This window comes from Coregonus lavaretus (assembly GCF_964263955.1).
Source record: "Coregonus lavaretus genome assembly, contig: HAP1_SCAFFOLD_2243, whole genome shotgun sequence".
Taxonomy (NCBI): domain Eukaryota; kingdom Metazoa; phylum Chordata; class Actinopteri; order Salmoniformes; family Salmonidae; genus Coregonus; species Coregonus lavaretus.
Genome location: NW_028166390.1, coordinates 37,972 through 52,768, shown reverse-complemented (window position 1 = coordinate 52,768; position 14,797 = coordinate 37,972). Strand labels below are relative to the sequence as shown.

The 14,797-nt window shown below is 46.4% G+C and overlaps 1 protein-coding gene across 1 annotated transcript in view; it reads right to left on the bottom strand.

Annotated features, from left to right (window-relative positions):
- The window catches only part of LOC311114782 (transmembrane protein 64-like), a 32,656-nt gene extending 18,671 nt beyond the window's left edge, over nt 1-13,985 (bottom strand). The window contains exon 1 of the mRNA XM_084190019.1: nt 12,446-13,985. Within this exon, the coding sequence (XP_084046145.1) occupies nt 12,446-13,156 (711 nt within the window). The 5' untranslated portion in view covers nt 13,157-13,985. The remainder of the gene's footprint in view (nt 1-12,445) is intronic.
- Between the last annotated feature and the right edge of the window lie 812 nt (nt 13,986-14,797).

The window sequence follows — 14,797 nt, the reverse complement described above, 5'->3', positions numbered from 1 at the left end:
ATAGCTTTCAAATGGATTCACCTGGTCAGCCCGTCATAGAAAGAGCGGGTGTTCCTAATGTTTTGTGCACTCTGTGTATATGCACACACACACTACATTGACACACACAAACTTTTACACTCATCATCTGAAGCTGCTCCTCTGTTATTTATTATTAATTAAACTGGCAATTAAACTGGCAAAACATCAGTATAGAGACAAAGTGGAGTCGCAATTCAACGTATGTGGCAGGGTCTACAGACAATCACGGACTACAAAAGGAAAACCAGCCACGTCTCGCTTCCAGACAAGCTAAACACCTTCTTCGCCCGCTTTGAGGATAACACAGTGCCAATGACGAGGCCCACTACCAAGGACTGTGGCCTCTCCTTCTCCATGGCCGACGTGATTAAGACATTTAAGCTTTGAGGATAACACAGGGCCATTTTGAATGCTTATTAGCAGGACAGGAAAAGTGCCTAATTCAAACACTTATCAAGAGAACATCCCTGGTCATCCCTACTGCCCCTGATATGGCAGACTCACCAAACACTTATCAAGAGAACATCCCTGGTCATCCCTACTGCCCCTGATATGGCAGACTCACCAAACACTTATCAAGAGAACATCCCTGGTCATCCCTACTGCCCCTGATATGGCAGACTCACCAAACACATGCTTCGTTTGCCAATTATGTTTGAGTGTTGGAGCATGCCCCTGGCTATCTGTAAATAAAATAAAAACAAGAAAATTATGCCGTCCGATTTGCTTTATATAAAGGAATTAGAAATTAATACTTTCACTTTTGATACTTAAGTATATTTTAGCAATTACATTTACTTTTGATACTTAAGTATATTTAAAACCAAATACTTTTAGACTTTTACTCAAGTAGTATTTTACTGGGTGACTTTCACTTTTACTTGAGTAATTTTCTATTAAAGGGATCTTTACTTTTACTCAAGTATGACAATTGACTACTTTTTCCACCACTGGGAACAATATACTCTCGAAGGCTCTCTGCTAATTCTGAAGGTATGATCCATTTTATGAGCACCCCCAACACAGTGAATGGGAAAATGGATTCAAAGGGAACTCCCTCTGCTGGTGATTTGCAATCCTAAAAGGTGGGCTATGATTGGATAATTACTTATAATGTCAATTTCTATGTATAAAATGGGTCATATCATAAAAAGAGAGCCCACTCTGGAAATGTGACGTGTTTGAAGAGTATATAATTGAATAAATGAATGTGAAAAAGCGTATTTCACAATCTAACACACTCCATATGTTAGAACTTTAAGGAGTTGAATGACCCCATGATGGTGTCTGTATCATGTACGGTTCACAGATCATAGGGTCTTACAGGAGGCATGTATAGGGCTAAAAAAGGCCACTTTCATCATGATTCTCAAAGAAAATTGTTTGTTAATCAAATGTAAAAGAAAAAAAAAAGTCTAAAACATCCACCCAGTGAAGTTACTGAAGTTACCAGAAGAATCTGAGATCGATACCAAAAATATTTCTGGGCTACACTGGCATTGAATCGCCCCCTTCCTTCTCAGCCATGGACGCTGTTTTTAAATAGTCTCCGAGTAGAAGTGCTGAAAGGCTCAGACTGGGATCAGTTTCACCTTTTAGATTACAGAGTATATGATCCTAGATAAGCACTCCACTCAGACGCTCTGTGAACACAGGCCCTGGAGTCATGGATGGGACGTGATAACCTTTGGACAGGGAACTACGCTCTGTGAACACAGGCCCTGGAGTCATGGATGGGACGTGATAACCTTTGGACAGGGAACTACGCTCTGTGAACACAGGCCCTGGAGTCATGGATGGGACGTGATAACCTTTGGACAGGGAACTACGCTCTGTGAACACAGGCCCTGGAGTCATGGATGGGACGTGATAACCTTTGGACAGGGAACTACGCTCTGTGAACACAGGCCCTGGAGTCATGGATGGGACGTGATAACCTTTGGACAGGGAACTACGCTCTGTGAACACAGGCCCTGGAGTCATGGATGGGACGTGATAACCTTTGGACAGGGAACTACGCTCTGTGAACACAGGCCCTGGAGTCATGGATGGGACGTGATAACCTTTGGACAGGGAACTACGCTCTGTGAACACAGGCCCTGGAGTCATGGATGGGACGTGATAACCTTTGGACAGGGAACTACGCTCTGTGAACACAGGCCCTGGAGTCATGGATGGGACGTGATAACCTTTGGACAGGGAACTACGCTCTGTGAACACAGGCCCTGGAGTCATGGATGGGACGTGATAACCTTTGGACAGGGAACTACGCTCTGTGAACACAGGCCCTGGAGTCATGGATGGGACGTGATAACCTTTGGACAGGGAACTACGCTCTGTGAACACAGGCCCTGGAGTCATGGATGGGACGTGATAACCTTTGGACAGGGAACTACGCTCTGTGAACACAGGCCCTGGAGTCATGGATGGGACGTGATAACCTTTGGACAGGGAACTACGCTCTGTGAACACAGGCCCTGGAGTCATGGATGGGACGTGATAACCTTTGGACAGGGAACTACGCTCTGTGAACACAGGCCCTGGAGTCATGGATGGGACGTGATAACCTTTGGACAGGGAACTACGCTCTGTGAACACAGGCCCTGGAGTCATGGATGGGACGTGATAACCTTTGGACAGGGAACTACGCTCTGTGAACACAGGCCCTGGAGTCATGGATGGGACGTGATAACCTTTGGACAGGGAACTACGCTCTGTGAACACAGGCCCTGGAGTCATGGATGGGACGTGATAACCTTTGGACAGGGAACTACGCTCTGTGAACACAGGCCCTGGAGTCATGGATGGGACGTGATAACCTTTGGACAGGGAACTACGCTCTGTGAACACAGGCCCTGGAGTCATGGATGGGACGTGATAACCTTTGGACAGGGAACTACGCTCTGTGAACACAGGCCCTGGAGTCATGGATGGGACGTGATAACCTTTGGACAGGGAACTACGCTCTGTGAACACAGGCCCTGGAGTCATGGATGGGACGTGATAACCTTTGGACAGGGAACTACGCTCTGTGAACACAGGCCCTGGAGTCATGGATGGGACGTGATAACCTTTGGACAGGGAACTACGCTCTGTGAACACAGGCCCTGGAGTCATGGATGGGACGTGATAACCTTTGGACAGGGAACTACGCTCTGTGAACACAGGCCCTGGAGTCATGGATGGGACGTGATAACCTTTGGACAGGGAACTACGCTCTGTGAACACAGGCCCTGGAGTCATGGATGGGACGTGATAACCTTTGGACAGGGAACTACGCTCTGTGAATACAGGCCCTGGAGTCATGGATGGGACGTGATAACCTTTGGACAGGGAACTACGCTCTGTGAACACAGGCCCTGGAGTCATGGATGGGACGTGATAACCTTTGGACAGGGAACTACGCTCTGTGAACACAGGCCCTGGAGTCATGGATGGGACGTGATAACCTTTGGACAGGGAACTACGCTCTGTGAACACAGGCCCTGGAGTCATGGATGGGACGTGATAACCTTTGGACAGGGAACTACGCTCTGTGAACACAGGCCCTGGAGTCATGGATGGGACGTGATAACCTTTGGACAGGGAACTACGCTCTGTGAACACAGGCCCTGGAGTCATGGATGGGACGTGATAACCTTTGGACAGGGAACTACGCTCTGTGAACACAGGCCCTGGAGTCATGGATGGGACGTGATAACCTTTGGACAGGGAACTACGCTCTGTGAACACAGGCCCTGGAGTCATGGATGGGACGTGATAACCTTTGGACAGGGAACTACGCTCTGTGAACACAGGCCCTGGAGTCATGGATGGGACGTGATAACCTTTGGACAGGGAACTACGCTCTGTGAACACAGGCCCTGGAGTCATGGATGGGACGTGATAACCTTTGGACAGGGAACTTCCAAATCCAACATCAAAGTTCCTCACAGTGTCCCAAATGGAATCCTATTTCCTACATAGTGCACTACTTTAATGTATGACCTGGCTGCTAACTGGTTTACGTCAAATGGAAGCTACAATCCTATACGACTCACTCAGGTAGCATCCCAAATGGCACCCTATTCCCTATGTAGTGCACTATATAATGCATAGGGTGCCATTTGGGACGAATCCTCAGTCACCCACCCAGTACTAGTGTTGTCACCATACCAGAATTTGGACTTGGATACCGATTACAGGTTTAGTATCATGATACTCGATACCATCATGATACCAAAACAACAAAGGTGTTTTAGCCAGTCCTAGAATGGCACTTTATCCAGACAGATAAACTCAGCTCCTGCTCTGTTCAGTCTCATCACATTAGAACATGTCCTTTATCCAGACAGATAAACTCAGCTCCTGCTCTGTTCAGTCTCATCACATTAGAACATGTCCTTTATCCAGACAGATAAACTCAGCTCCTGCTCTGTTCAGTCTCATCACATTAGAACATGTCCTTTATCCAGACAGATAAACTCAGCTCCTGCTCTGTTCAGTCTCATCACATTAGAACATGTCCTTTATCCAGACAGATAAACTCAGCTCCTGCTCTGTTCAGTCTCATCACATTAGAACATGTCCTTTATCCAGACAGATAAACTCAGCTCCTGCTCTGTTCAGTCTCATCACATTAGAACATGTCCTTTATCCAGACAGATAAACTCAGCTCCTGCTCTGTTCAGTTTCATCACATTAGAACATGTCCATTTGTTTTGAGACATTAATGAATCAATACAATCGATTTGACTTTGTTTTCACCAATCTAACTACAAAACAACAATGGTAATCATTTATTTGAAATGTAAATCTCTATTGATAAACTGAGTAAATCAAGACATAGCCTAGGTCTATTCACAATAGAGGGGAATCCATATTATTCAATAGGAGTGGGATCAAGACATAGCCTAGGTCTATTCACAATAGAGGGGAATCCATATTATCCAATAGGAGTGTGGCACTGAGGTATTGAGCTTATTTTAGCTGACTTCATGGAGCTATAGATGAAACAATCCCTTCCATTTAGGACTTATTATATTGGCAACTGCTACGAGAACATATTATTTTATTGAACTGATTAACAACATTTGCACAGAAGAAGCAATCTCTTCTTTTATAACCGTGTGTCTCTAAGAAATGAATGACGTTCGGGAGGCAGAACGACACGAGGCAGAACGACACGAGGCAGAGCGGCACGAGGCAGAACGGCACGAGGCAGAACGGCACGAGGCAGAACGGCACGAGGCAGAACGGCACGAGGCAGAACGGCACGAGGCAGAACGGCACGAGGCAGAACGGCACGAGGCAGAACGGCACGAGGCAGAACGGCACGAGTCATGTGGCTGTGTTATTTGACTAGTGGAAACCAGACGGGAGGCAGAATGACATGTGGCTGTGGAATCTAGTGGAAACCAGACGGGAGGCAGAATGACATGTGGCTGTGGAATCTAGTGGAAACCAGACGGGAGGCAGAATGACATGTGGCTGTGGAATCTAGTGGAAACCAGACGGGAGGCAGAATGACATGTGGCTGTGGAATCTAGTGGAAACCAGACGGGAGGCAGAATGACATGTGGCTGTGGAATCTAGTGGAAACCAGACGGGAGGCAGAATGACATGTGGCTGTGGAATCTAGTGGAAACCAGACGGGAGGCAGAATGACATGTGGCTGTGGAATCTAGTGGAAACCAGACGGGAGGCAGAATGACATGTGGCTGTGGAATCTAGTGGAAACCAGACGGGAGGCAGAATGACATGTGGCTGTGGAATCTAGTGGAAACCAGACGGGAGGCAGAATGACATGTGGCTGTGGAATCTAGTGGAAACCAGACGGGAGGCAGAATGACATGTGGCTGTGGAATCTAGTGGAAACCAGACGGGAGGCAGAATGACATGTGGCTGTGGAATCTAGTGGAAACCAGACGGGAGGCAGAATGACATGTGGCTGTGGAATCTAGTGGAAACCAGACGGGAGGCAGAATGACATGTGGCTGTGGAATCTAGTGGAAACCAGACGGGAGGCAGAATGACATGTGGCTGTGGAATCTAGTGGAAACCAGACGGGAGGCAGAATGACATGTGGCTGTGGAATCTAGTGGAAACCAGACGGGAGGCAGAATGACATGTGGCTGTGGAATCTAGTGGAAACCAGACGGGAGGCAGAATGACATGTGGCTGTGGAATCTAGTGGAAACCAGACGGGAGGCAGAATGACATGTGGCTGTGGAATCTAGTGGAAACCAGACGGGAGGCAGAATGACATGTGGCTGTGGAATCTAGTGGAAACCAGACGGGAGGCAGAATGACATGTGGCTGTGGAATCTAGTGGAAACCAGACGGGAGGCAGAATGACATGTGGCTGTGGAATCTAGTGGAAACCAGACGGGAGGCAGAATGACATGTGGCTGTGGAATCTAGTGGAAACCAGACGGGAGGCAGAATGACATGTGGCTGTGGAATCTAGTGGAAACCAGACGGGAGGCAGAATGACATGTGGCTGTGGAATCTAGTGGAAACCAGACGGGAGGCAGAATGACATGTGGCTGTGGAATCTAGTGGAAACCAGACAGGAGGTGAAGGAGACTTGAATTAATCAAGTTTTTGGAGAGTCAGCTTTGAAATGAGCATATTCTTCTTCATGGAATCACAAACAAAGTACTAGGGTAGTGAATTCAGCTGTCAGCTAGCAAGGAAAGTTAGCCTACAATTAAAGCTGGAAGCAACCGGTTTCACCTTGCATCGTAAAAAAGTGTTCTCGCCTGTGTGGACATTGTTTTGCGAACAGTAATGAACAGTTTCAACATTTCTACATGCCGTGTTGCATTATTGAAGTGTCTAAACTTCTGTGCAGCCTGAGTGGGGAGCTAATGCATCCCAGACAGCTCTAGTAATGAATGAGAAAGTGGAGCAGGCACTGCTCTTGGCACTGTCAAGGGGATGCTCTGACACACACTTGATCATCTTTTGACAGAAGTACTGAACCTAACCAAAATTATAGTACCAAACCATTTTTCTGTTTTTAATTGAAAAAGTTTCGGTATACCGTGCAACATTGCCCAGGATAAAAGTATTGTGTATGAAAAGGGACAACTAAAATAATAACCAACTACTTTGAAATACTGGAAGAGGATATACTGTATTCACGTCTGAAATCAACTGTGGAATAAATACAAAACAGAGAGGTCACATAAATAAAAATACATAATTTGGCCTCCCGTATGACGCTACAAGCTTGGCACACCTGTATTTGGGGAGTTTCTCCCATTCTTCTCTGCAGATCCTCTCAAGCTCTGTCAGGTTGGATGGGGAGCGTCGCTGGACAGCTATTTTCAGGTCTCTCCAGAGATGTTCAATCGGGTTCAAGTCCGGGCTCTGGCTGGGCCACTCAAGGACATTCAGAGACTTGTTCCGAAGCCACTCCTGCATTGTCTTGGCTGTGTCCTTAGGGTCGTTGTCCTGTTGGAAGGTGAACCTTCGCCCTATCTGAGGTCCTGAGCGCTCTGGCGCAGGTTTTCATCAAGGATCTCTGTACTTTGCTCCGTTCATCTTTCCCTCGATCCTGACTAGTCTCCCAGTCCCTGCCGCTGAAAAACATCCCCACAGCATGATGCTGCCACCACCAGGCTTCACCGTAGAGATTGTGCCAGGTTTCCTCCAGACGTGACGCTTGGCATTCAGGCCAAAGAGTTCAATCTTGGTTTCATCAGACCAGAGAATCTTGTTTCTCATGGTCTGAGAGTCTTTAGGTGCCTTTTGGCAAACTCCAAGTGGGCTGTCATGTTCATTTTACTGAGGAGTGACTTCCGTCTGGCCACTCTACCATAAAGGCCTGATTGGTGGAGTGCTGCAGAGATGGTTGTCCTTCTGGAAGGTTCTCCCATCTCCACAGAGGAACTCTATAGCTCTGTCAGAGTGACCATCGGGTTCTTGGTCACCTCCCTGACCAAGGCCCTTCTCTCCCAATTGCTCAGTTTGGGCGGGCGGCCAGCTCTAGGAAGAGTCTTGCTGGTTCCAAACTTCTTCCATTTAAGAATGATGGAGGCCACTGTGTTCTTGGGGACCTTCAATGCTGCAGACATTTTTTGGTACCCTTCCCCAGATCTGTGCCTCGACACTATCTGTTCCTTGGAGCTCTACGGACAATTCCTTCAAACTCATGGCTTGGTTTTTGCTCTGACATGCACTGTAAACTGTGGGACCTTATATAGACAGGTGTGTGCCTTTCCAAATAATGTCCAATCAATTGAATTTACCACAGGTGAACTCCAATCAAGTTGTAGAAACATCTCAAGTATGATCAATGGAAACAGGATGCACCTGAGCTCAATTTTGAGTCTCATAGCAAAGGGTCTGAATACTTATGTAAATACAGTATGTTTTTTTATTTTGTATACATTTGCAAAAATTTCAAAAATAAATAAATTTCAATTTTAGAATAAGGCTGTAACGTAACACAATTTGGAAAAAGTAAAGGGGAATAAATACTTTTCGAATGCAGTGTTTATGCCAACAGCAACAATGTCTAATTTATCATAACCATTACAGATGGTTTTAATTGATATATTGTCAATAAACAAAAGTGCCATTTGAGAATCATTAATTGAAAGCATAATGAGCTGTAGTGTTGCCTGCTTGGCTCTGACGGGGTCACTCTCTGCTGCTGCTTGTCCTTGGCTCTGACGGGGTTACTCTCTGCTGCTGCTTGTCCTTGGCTCTGACGGGGTAACTCTCTGCTGCTGCTTGTCCTTGGCTCTGACGGGGTAACTCTCTGCTGCTGCTTGTCCTTGGCTCTGACGGGGTCACTCTCTGCTGCTGCTTGTCCTTGGCTCTGACGGGGTCACTCTCTGCTGCTGCTTGTCCTTGGCTCTGACGGGGTCACTCTCTGCTGCTGCTTGTCCTTGGCTCTGACGGGGTCACTCTCTGCTGCTGCTTGTCCTTGGCTCTGACGGGGTTACTCTCTGCTGCTGCTTGTCCTTGGCTCTGACGGGGTAACTCTCTGCTGCTGCTTGTCCTTGGCTCTGACGGGGTAACTCTCTGCTGCTGCTTGTCCTTGGCTCTGACGGGGTCACTCTCTGCTGCTGCTTGTCCTTGGCTCTGACGGGGTCACTCTCTGCTGCTGCTTGTCCTTGGCTCTGACGGGGTCACTCTCTGCTGCTGCTTGTCCTTGGCTCTGACGGGGTCACTCTCTGCTGCTGCTTGTCCTTGGCTCTGACGGGGTCACTCTCTGCTGCTGCTTGTCCCCCGTTTTTTCACATAAAAGAAAAAAACGCTTAAGAGATATCTTGCTGCGTAAGAAAGACTTAGCTTTTTCATTGTAAGCTTATTTACATTGTGGCTGCTAGCCAAATAGCTTTGAACTCTGTTGTCATCTGATCAAAATGAAGCTATTTTCTGATGAATGTGTAGCACTAATGGATTTCCTGTGAAGAAACACTATAGTTGCACGTCCCTGATCACTCTAATGAAAAATATTAAACACTGTTGACTTTCAACATAAAACGTACGTGAAAGGTTGTCTCGAGGTTTTGCTCACCTGCGTTAGAATACCTCACGATAAGCTGCAGACTATTTACCAAGAGTGTTCATCTATATTTTTCGTAGCTGTCCATTTACCACCACAAACCGATTCTGGCACTAGGACTCAACGAGCTGTAATATATATAGAGCCATAATATATAATAATACATAATATAGAGCCATAAGCAAAAAATTAAATGCACATCGAGAAGCGCCGCACTTGTGGCCGGTGAATTGAAAGCAGGGAAACTGATATCCGTCTTACCTAATTTTTACCAGCATGTCACCTTAAAAAATAAATATATATATTTTTACTCTAGATCACCTTTACTCTACACACAGAAACATTTACATTTTAGTCATTTAGCAGACGCTCTTATCCAGAGCGACTTACAGTTAGTGAATGCATACATTATTTTGTTTATTTATTTTTACTTTTTTTCATACTGGCCCCCCATGGGAATCGAACCCACAACCCTGGCGTTGCAAACGCCATGCTCTACCAACTGAGCTACATCCCTGCCGGCCATTACCTCCCATACCCTGGCCGACGCTGGGTCAATTGTGCGCCGCCCCATGGGTCTCCCGGTCGCGGCCGGCTACGACAGAGCCTGGATTCGAACCAGGATCTCTAGTGGCACAGCTAGCACTGCGATGGAGTGCCTTAGACCACTGCGCCACTCGCATACAAAGCTCTCCCTCGCCCTCCCTTTGGCAAATCTGACCACAACTCTATCTTCCTGATTCCTGCTTACATGCAAAAACTCAAACAGGAAGTACCAGTGAATACAGAAGTGGTCCGATGAAGCGGATGCTAAGCTACAGGACTGTTTCTCTAGTACAGACTGGAATATGTTCCAACATTCATCCGATGGCATTGAGGAGTGTACCACATCAGTCACCGGCTTTATTAATAAGTGCATCGATGACGTCGTCCCCACGGTGACCATACGTACATATCCCAACCAGAAGCCATGGATTACAGGCAACATCCGCACTGAGCTAAAGGGTAGTGCTGCCGCTTTCAAGGAGCGGGACACTAATCCGGACGCTTATAAGAAATCCCTTTATGACCTCCGCCGAGCCATCCAACAGTCAAAACGTCAATACAGTACTAAGATCAAATCCTACTACACCGGCTCTGATGCTCGTCAGATGCGGCAAACTATCACGGATTACAAAGGGAAACCCAGCCGAGAGCTGCCCAGTGACGTGGGCCTACCAGACGTGCTAAATTCCTTCTATGTTCGCTTTGAGGCAAGCAACACTGAACCATGCATGAGAGCACCAGCTGTTCTTGATGACTGTGATCTTGCTCTCTGTAGCCAATGTGAGTAAGAACTTTAAACAGGTTAACATTCACAAGGCCCATGAATGCCAAGGTAAATGACTATCGCCCCGTAGCACTCACATCTGTAGCCATGAAATGCTTTGCAAGGCTGGTCATGGCTCACATCAACACAATCATCCCAGACACCCTGGACCCACTTCCAATTCACATTCACGTATAGATGGGTTGGTTGTTTAGCAACAAAACCGACGTGTGAACAACTTTGGGGCAAATCAGACGGGGTTAGATTGGCTTAGATTGTTGACAACATGTAAGCTATATTTCATCTCCAATGTTTATTGAAAACATAAATACAGTTGCACGATGAGCACTTGTCTCTCAAATACATCGTTACGGTTGTTGCTTAGCTAGCTAGCAAATGTTTTGCCATATTAGCATAGACATGAAATCAATCAAAACAAGACATGGTATCAAGAACAAGATGAAACGAGCTGAAATGAGTCACTTACGTTTCCCCACATGGCAGTTTCTTGTCATTCTTGCAAGCAATCTGGCCGTCCAGAATCACAACATCTGACTTCTGCCCCATGGAAGTGCACACATCATTTTCCTGACGTTGTCAGCTAACCCATCTATATAGCCACGGTCTCCTTATTTCTCTCTGCATTGTTGTCAGTCAGCATTTCACTGTTAGTCTACACCGGTTGTTTACCAAGCAGGTGACAAATAACATTTGATTTGAAATGCCATGTTTCTTTTTGCCATGCTTCGTACAGTCTAATTGCTAGCCTGGGAGGGTACGAGCATGTTTGTGCCATCATGCCACTCCTTGTCATGCATGACATTTACATGTTAGGTATGACTGACAAGGAATTGACAATATAGCACAAACAGATCTGGGACCATGCTAGCGAATTGCAGATGCACAACAGCCTACTCCATTCCTTCAAATTCATTTAGATTACTAGGAAGAGAATGAAAGGTGCAGTTGATTGAGGTGAGTAATCAAGGCTCATAAATAATTCAAACAATGATTGGAGGTCAAGTGCGTCCGGTTACCGAAAAGACTGCAGTGGCAGCAATATCATGTCCTTGGAGAGACAGACAGACAGACAGACGTGTCTCAAATGGCACTTGCTTAACAAACTGAAGTATAGCTTATAGGCCAATAACTTGCTCAAACATAATTTTCTTATAGGTCTATATTTGCCAGAGTCAAGTTTTTACCCTCTTGCCCAGGAGTGGACAACCCTGCTTTTGGAGATATATGCCTTGTTCTCCTAGGTGTGCAGGCTTGTGTTCCAGCCCTGCTCGAACACACCTGATACTGCAAATCAGCTACTCATCAGGACCTAGGCTACATTAGCTGAATCATTCAGATATGTTGGAGCAGGGCTGGAACAAAGGCCTGCACATCCACTAGGCTCTCCAGGAACAAGGTTGACCACCCTTGCAGATGCTGTGTCTGTCCCAAACGGCCCCCTCGTCCCTTTATAGTGCACTATGGGAATAGGGGGCCGTTAAGGACGGACACATTTTGGTCCCCGTTGCACCTGCACAGACGATGGGGAAAGAACCAATGACACCATCAGCAACTTTACTTGCAAGAAATAAGGAAGATTTTCAACTCACTGAAAACACTGCATTCTGGAGTCCAAACGGTATGGGCGTGAGTCTCGCCAAGGCCACCACCTTGAGTCCACTCCCCCCCTCCACCACCCGAATCACAGCACTGAGCTGCTCAGAGTTCCCCACCTTGTTGACCACCCAGTCCGTCAACAGTCTCTTACACACCAGGTGAGCCACAAAGGTCCCAATGAGCACCCCGACCATCACCAGTCCCATACCCAGCACAAAGCCATAGAGGTACCCGGCAGCCACGTTCAGCACCATGTAACCCCAGCCGAACGGGAAGGACACAATGATCAGACCAACTATGAACAGCATGGCTCCAACCAGGCTGTCCAAGCTCTCCACCCAGAGCAGAAGGTCCTTGAGGTGCTGTCGAACTAGAGCCACGGAGGAGAAGCAGACAGCTGTCATAATGCATGCCAGGAGGGTGCTCTTGAAGCAGCACGTTGTAATACAACACTGGTGTCTGAACTCCTCGTTGGTGGCGCCACCGGTGAATGACACTCTAGTGTCAACGATGCTCTCCGGGTCTTCGTCGATGGCGCCTCCTCTCTCCTCAAAGGCGTTGCATATCAAGATGTCTGCTTTATCGCCCTCGTCCAGGGAGGATCTCTGGAGCCAGCGGTTCAGCTGGATCTGTCCTTTGACCGCGGCGTGTTTCAGGACCTTCACGATGACCTGCAGGGATGGTGGCGCCCCTGCGCCCCACATGGTTGTCCTACAACGGAGTCTCGGGAAGACAGCCGGTCGCTCTGATGGTGGTTCTCAGATTGACATTGAGCGTTGTAACTTGAATACGACCGTTTCCATTGTAAAAACGACGAGGCTGGAACCTAAATAGAATGACTACTGAGAAATATAATTAGGGTCACACGTACTGACACAGAGGTTATCGGTGGCTTCTGTGCTTCGGACCCATCACTTTATCAGTACAGAGGACAACTGTTTACATAGACTTCAAAAAGAAATTCTTCCAATCTGTGTTGCCATTATAATAATTATCGTCCAGTGTGACAGTTATCTTGTGTACACCAATTGGGAGACATGGCAGTTCAATGACCTATGAATAACGTTTTCACGTCGCCTCGAGTCGGAGGCAAACGCCATAATTTACTCACACCAGTTGTCATCCCAAAATCACTGAGTTGAAAAGCATCGGTCGATGGAAAGGCAGCAAACTGACCAGAAAGGCACGGTATTGCTAAAAACGTCAGATGAAGCTTACTATTCGTATAGATACAAAACGGTCCAAAGATAAATCCGTGCAAGACTCCAACTTTTGCAACTCCTCGGTCCGATTTTAGCAAAACGTTGCAGCGGGTTGCTACTCCACTGAGACTGACTCCACTTGGCTAGCTGGTCCAAAGTCCTGTACCTCCAATCCAACGCGCGATTCGCCGAAAAACATGCACTTATTTTTCCTCTTCCCGGGGCAAAGTGACAACCGGTGCACCGACGTCAGTCTGACAGCCAGCTTGTTTTTTAAGACAACTACGTCTTATTTCTTGCTTCACCCACTACAGTAACTGCTGATAGCCGCTAAATGCTATCGATCCACTGCTCTGTTTATTTCCCAGAAGGCCAAGTCCCGGACCCACTGCTGTTCTGGCCCAATCAGAGAACGAGCCTGGTGTATCGCGAGAACATAACATTTCATTCCTGATGTTTGTGTCTGGATCTGAAATCAAAGATCATTTTATATCACTCTCAGATTTTGATTTTATCACAACGTTTGTGCCACATGTGGACTTCATAACCATGACCAGAATATCAGTGTTGCGTTATCTCTGTGGAAAAGCTCTAGATTGTAAATTTTTCGAAGCATGGTTATAATAGGCATAATTGTATTATTAATTGGTATTTCATATAACTCTTATTAGTTCTTATTCATTTTTTTGTCCATTCAGTTGTTGTCAGTACAGTCAACTAGTACCGTCTGTGAAAAACAACATGTTTAGTCCTTTAGGTTCACACATGTAAACACATGTTAAAGTGAGACTTAATTCCTCAGATAGTCTAATGTTCTTCTTAGCAAACACAACTCAGTCTACATAAGGTATTATGAACAAGATGTTCAAGTTCAGGCAAAGAAGAACAAGTCTGAATAGCACCCTGGTCAAAAGTAGTGCCCTATGTAGGTAAGACAAGTGGGCCCCTCCTAAAGTTGATACAGGTTTTAAAACCTGTGAGAAATGCAAACAAATCATAAACATTCCTGCAATTGAAGATAATACCCTGACCAAATGAAAAAAAATAGTATATATATATCTCATAAACACGTATACAAAGTCCAAATCAAATTTCCCCAAATTAGTATAATTAGGCGCTAATGGCGATCCCATAGTAATTCCT